The 6,739-nt window shown below is 34.6% G+C and overlaps 1 protein-coding gene and 1 pseudogene across 1 annotated transcript in view; one reads left to right on the plus strand and one right to left on the minus strand.

Annotated features, from left to right (window-relative positions):
- The window catches only part of LOC135214779 (ventral anterior homeobox 2-like), a gene marked incomplete at its 5' end in the record, with an annotated part of 4,208 nt that extends 3,902 nt beyond the window's left edge, over positions 1-306 (minus strand). The window contains 1 exon segment of the mRNA XM_064249134.1: positions 149-306. Coding sequence (XP_064105204.1) covers positions 149-306 — 158 coding nt within the window.
- The window catches only part of LOC135214778 (homeobox protein B-H1-like), a 51,297-nt pseudogene that overhangs the window by 33,763 nt on the left and 10,795 nt on the right, over positions 1-6,739 (plus strand).

Consider the following 6,739-nt stretch of genomic DNA (forward strand, 5'->3'; position numbering starts at 1 on the left):
TAATGATTCGTTTAGTGTTCAGTTTTTGCTCAGGCCGACAGTTGCAGGCATAACCGCAGGATACACGAGGGAGATTCAAAGTTTTGCGCACAGGCCGACAGTGCAGGCATAACAGCGTTAGCGTTAGTGGCGGAGGCTTTAGACTGACCTGCGTCTCGGTAAGCTTAAGCTGCTTGGAGAGCTGGAGCCTCTTGCTGACGGAGAGGTACTTGTTCTTCTCGAACTCCTGCTCCAGGGACTTGATCTGGGAGGCCGTGAAGGCCGTACGGGGCCGTTTCTTGCGCTCGTCGGTGCTCCTGGCGTCCTCTGAAAGGGAGAAGGAGGACTCAGAACTTTCGAAAAAATACGTGAAAGTTGTCAAAGGGCAAATTCTCTTTCAAAAATTTTGGGGGTCTGCATGGTTCTTTGGTATAGTCTGAGAGTGACTCATTGGCTCTCATACTGGACACTCCTATATCCTCATGAAATTCCAGTATTTCTTGGTGGTTCCTTTGTTTCATTTTCATCGTGTTACATCTAGATTACGTTTCTCTTAAATTGTTTCTCACTGGTTTCATTTAAAATGTGGCTCATGTAGATTACGTCTTTATTAAATTATTTGTCACCTTAATTATAGTGCATGTAAACTGTGTTTCGTCTAATCAAGTTTCATTTAAGTTGAGTTTCATCTCTTATGTTGAATTTTAATTACGTTTCACCTACGCTTTGTTTCATTGAAACTATTGCCATCCAGGAGAGTTTGTAAATACGAGTAGCATAATCAGTGTTTCAGCAATCCTACGAAAAAGTTTGAGAGTTAATATATTTTTATTTAAAATGGTACAATATATATATATATATATATATATATATATATATATATATATATATATATATATATATATATATGTGTGTGTGTGTGTGTGTGTGTGGTGTGTGTGTGTGTTTTTGTGTGTTGTACAACGATTTCAGTAACTACGTTACGATACCATTGAAGATTCTGGGGAAAAGCCATTGTTATCATTTTTTTTCTGTGAGTTCTTAATAAAGTAGACGCCGAGATGTAGTTTTTTTTATATAGAAAATTTTCAGCTACCGTTGTTCACTTAGGAAGTGCTTAGAAATAATGGGTTCGGATAGTTTTGTTTTTTATGGACGCATACTGAAACGCGCACGTACCAACGTAGCGTACGCACATTTATAAATACATACGCACACTATATATATATATATATATATATATATATATTGTATATGTATATATATATATATATATTATTATATACATACATATATTTGTATATATTATATATTATTTATTTATTTAGTTATTTATTTATTATGTAGACACATACGTATATATACATACATACATACACACACACACATACCATTAAAATCTGACTTGATAACATGAAGAGGGAAGGGAACAAAAGACCACAAGGCGAGTGCCCCGGGTTAATGGAGGTCACGAGTCATTTGATCTTAATGGGGTAGACGTCTGTCGTCTTTCCATTCCGTTTCAGTCCTCTGTCTCTGCGCGGTAGAATATTCGTCAATGATGTGATCCTAAGATAGAGGTTCTCAGTACGGGAAGTGGAATGAATTACGTTTATATCTAAAGCTTATGGGTCTGGTGAAAATTATTTGGTATATTTGAATGGGTGTAAATTAATATAGAGGATCTCAATACACAAGATACAGGGAGTCCATAAATTCCCAGTACCATTATAATGAATAAATACTTGTAATGGCGCTGGGACCTTATGGATACCCTGTAGAATTAATTATATCTTTAAAGCTTATTGTTCAGGGGAAAATTATGACATATTTTGATTGGTTTAAATTAATATAAAGGGTCTCAATACACGATGTGGAATTAATTATATTTTTAAAGCTTATGGTTCTTGGAAAAATTATGACATATTTGGATTGGTTTAAATTAATATAGAGGGTCTCAGTACACAATGTAGGATTAATTACATTATCTTTTAAAGCTTATGGTTCGGGTGGAAATGATGACATATTTGAATTAGTTTAGATTAATATAGTGGGTGTCAATAAACAGTATAGAACTAATTATATTAGTTTTATAAAGTTTGTGGTTTTGGTGTAAAATGTGACAAACTTGGATTATTGAAAATTTAAAGTTTAAATGAAAATACTGGTCTTTTATTTCTTTACGGAAAGTGGTTTATGTTGTCTGTTGTTTTCTTTGTCAGTAATAATAACAATAACAACAAACATAAAAAATCAATATCGGTCAATGATTAAACTCAGGATTGCAGATGATAATGACATCAGTAACTCCGACTACTAAGGTAAATGATAATTACATTCAGTGAACGATAACCATCTGTTTGGCGTCGCGGACATCCCCAAGATGTCACCGGGTAACGGAAATATATATATATATCTATATATATATATATATATATATATATACACTACATATATATATATATATATATATATATATATATATATATATATATATATATATATTATATATAATATATATATGTATGTGTGTCTGTGTGTTCAGTACTCCTCGACCTCCCCGTCAGCGGAAAACCAAGAAGGGCGGCGTCTCTCCTTATGGACGTGGGTGGTAATGGGCGCGGGCGACGCCCATTCGCTAAAAGCCTACTCATAGAGTAATGAATTCTTCTATTTAAAGAAAAAGACAGAAAAAAGAAGATGGTTGTTTTTCTGGCGCCGATACCCGACCTAATGAAGTTAACCTCGGCCTGACCGGACCGGTTTAATGTCGACTTTTGTTTTCTAATGGACAGCTTCTGCCCATTATGATGCTGCTGGTGGTAAGAAGAAGAAGAAGAGGAGGAGGAGGAGGAGGAGGAGGAGGAGGAGGAGGAGGAGGAGGGGAGGAGGAGGACTGCCAGAAGAAAAACAGAACAAGAGCCAGAAGAAGAGAGGAGGAGGAGGAGAGGAGGAGGAGGAGGAGGAGGAAGAGAGCAACGATAGAAGAAGAGGAGGAAGAGGGCCACTGACAGAAGAAGAAGAATGAAGAAGAGCAATGAAAGAAGGAAAAGAAAAGGGGCGCTGACAGAAGAAGAAAAATAGAGAATAGCAATAATAGCAGAAGAAGAAGAACAAGAACAAGATGTAGAATGAGAAGAAGAACAAGAAGAAATGAAATGAGGAGAAGAGGAAGATGGCGATCTTTTAAAGAAGTCGGCGACAAAAGAGAAGAATCTCCTGAGAGTGAGAGGTAGAAGGAAAATGAATACAGTGACGGAAGAAGAATCAGAAGTTGTGGGAAAAGTACTCGAAGCCTGAGTCTGTTGCAGTAGAAATCAATCATGCTTTATTGAGGGAATCATGAACCCCTTTGGGGAGGATTTTATTTGAATGTACTGGTGAATTAAGATAATCAGTTTGTAGTTGTAAGTAATATTTTATATATATATATATATATATAATATATATATATATATATGTATATATATATATATATATATATATTTTTTTTTTCATATGGTTCAAATGAAAGCGATTCATGTATTAAAAATCATATGCGACAATAAAAATATTCAAGGCCTTTTTATTTATAAGTTACAAAATCTATTCAGCATAAATTGTATATATATATATATATATATATATATATATATATATATATATATATATATATATATATGTGTGTGTGTGTGTGTGTGTGTGTGTATATATATATATATATTATATAGTATATATATATATATATATATATATGTATGTATGTGTGTATGTGTAAAGAACAACTTTTGTAACTTATAAATAAATAAAAATTCCTTGCACATTTTTTTTATTCGCTTAGGGTTTATTTTAATATGAGTCCATTTTATTAAGACCATGTGAAAAATAATTCCGGAAAAATGTGAAATAATGGCTTCATTAAGAAATTCATAACTGGCTGCGGATATCAAAGAAACTAAGCTCACGGGAGCCAGACAGTTCTGTAGCATAGTTGGTACTTCAAGAATTGTACTCATGTCTCGTTTTCCAGTTTCCTGGAGGAAGTGAATATGACTTGAGGAATTCAGAAAGCGATGTCAGCATTTTCTTTTACTTAAATTTCCTCCTTTTCTTTTGTGACGCCAAGTAGACAGATTAATCAGTCAATCCACCGTTTCTTATTTCCTGGTACATGATGAAATGTCGGTAGGTGCTCTTTATTTTTATGAGAGCTCAGTTGCTGGATAAGACTGGAATATTTTCCTTCCCGAATAATCTACGTCAGTCTATAATGCCTGAATTGGAAGGAATATTCATAAACACCAATGAATGGAGAAACCCATCTTAATTATTTATTATGTAGTTTATTTATTCGTAAGCGTTCTCGAATCGTGAAGCTTCAATTTCTCGTTCTCTTTATCTTTCTTTCTGTTTACTGTTCATTTATTTAATACGTAAATGTTTGCTCTTTTTCTGAAGTTATCACGTTTTCGAAGTTCACCAGGATTCGGAGTGAATATAGTAGAACAAGAATAAAAGCAGAAACGAAAAAGTATTTGCTTCTAAAAACGAATGAAAGACCTTACTTGAGAAGTTGAATCTTAATTTTTTATTCATTGAATTAAGTTTCCTGCAGTACTAAGCTTCTATTTTTCATTCTCTTCATCGTAGACTTGTTTTGATCTGGGCTAGATGTCGGGAATGTCATTCATCCAGAGAGAGTTATTGTAAAGTATATTTCAGTTCTTGATATTATAAAGTACATTATAGCTTTCAGTTCTTGACAGTTCTGAGCTAAATAATGAAATTTGTTTCTCAGTATCTGCTCACGCCATGTACTTTAACAACAATAGAACGATTGGGAATGGAAGATCAGTTTTAGCTACAATAGAAATACAGGGTTGCTGAGTAATTGTAGCTACAATAGTAAGGCTGTGGGTTGTTGATTAATTATAGCTACAATAGAAAGACTGTGGGTTGTTGATTAATTATAGCTACAATAGAAAGATGGTAGGTTGGTGATTAATTATAGCTACAATAGAAAGATGTGGGTTGGTGATTAATTATAGCTACAGTAGAAAGATTGTGGGTTGGTGATTAATTATAGCTACAATAGAAAGATTGTGGGTTGGTGATTAATTATAGCTACAATAGAAAGACTTTGTTGGTGATTAATTTTAGCTACAATCGAAAGACTGTGGATTGCTGACTAATTATAGCTACAATAGAAAGATTGTGGATTGCTGATTGATTTTAGCTACAACAGAAAGTCTGTGGATTGGTGATTAATTTTAGCTACAATAGAAAGAGTGTGGGTTGGTGATTAATTTTAGCTACAGTAGAGAGAATGTGGGTCGGTGATTAATTTTAGCCACAGTTGAAAGACTGTGAATTGATGATTAATTTGATCTACAATAGAAAGACTGTGGATTGCTGATTAATTTTAGCTACAATAAAAAGACTGTGGGTTGTTGCTGATTAATTTGAGCTACAAAGACTGTGGGTTGGTGATTAATTATAGCTACAGTAGAAAGACTGAGTAATGCTGATTAATTTTAGCTACAAGAGAAAGACTGTGGATTGCTGAATATTATAGCTACAATAGAAAGACTGTGGATTGCGGATTAATTTTAACTACAATAGAAAGATTGTGGGTTGCTGATTAATTTTAGCTATAATAGAAAGACTGAGTTACTGGTTAATTGCAATTTCAGTAAAAAGACTGTGGCTTGCTGATAAATTGTAGCTACAATAGAAAGACTGGATTGCTGATTAATTCTAGCTACAAAGGCAAGACATAGAATAGATGATTAATTCCACCTACAGTCAAAAGACTGAGAATACATGATTAATTTTCACCAGAATGGAAAGACTGAGAATAGATGTTTAATTTTTGCTCCATGAGAGCATTTGAGAATGAATGATTAATTTTAGCTACATTCGAAAGACTGAGAGTAGACGATAAGTTTTAGCCTTGATAAAAAAAAAGATTGAGAATGGAAAGATGGTAAATGTAAATTCTCCTCTTGGTCCCTGAAAGGTTTTCTAGGCTTTTTAACAGAAGGGAGAACGTTTTCATTACATTTCCCATTCAGGATTCAAGGCCTTCAGTGGAAATCGCTTGCAAGAATGTTAGGAAATATGAGAGATGAGTGTCTGGCTGACTGGCGTGGGATTGTTGAATATCCATGGAAATGGGAGCTGTAGAATTCATAAATCTCCCCCCCCCCCCCCCCCCCCCAGCCCCCCCCCCCCCCCCCCCCCCCCCCCGCGCGCTTATTTTCTCTCTATCTCTTTCTTCCTAATGTGAGAAATAGTCGATATACCATTACGGGCTGATTTACGAGCAAGAACTCGTGGTGGCCTAAAATCAGTTTCTTTTATAACCACACACACATTTTTTTGTTATTTCGAGATTAAACCAGACTTGTGCCGGCACGGGCTCTTTGCTTTAGGGTATCCCACAATTTTTTTTCCTTGACATGAAATGAAAAACAATGTATGAAGCACTAAAAGCCAAATATTCTGCTTAGTCACTTTTGCCTTTTTAATGCCTCGTTCGTCGGCGTTATATTATTTTCCTTGGATGGTGTTCACTGTGATAATCACTTTAGTTATTATTTTTATTCAAGTGGACTCCCCTTTGAAGGTACATCCAAGAAATTTGAGCTCTTGAACAATATAACTTTCTTTTATTTATTTTTTGTGTGCAATGAGAGTGCTACCATTTTATTAATCGGCTGCATTTTATAGATCACTTATTTTGAGGTTTTGAGGAATTTATTTTTTTTTGGAGATCACT

Source organism: Macrobrachium nipponense, chromosome 46 (genome assembly GCF_015104395.2).
Source record: "Macrobrachium nipponense isolate FS-2020 chromosome 46, ASM1510439v2, whole genome shotgun sequence".
Lineage (NCBI taxonomy): Eukaryota > Metazoa > Arthropoda > Malacostraca > Decapoda > Palaemonidae > Macrobrachium > Macrobrachium nipponense.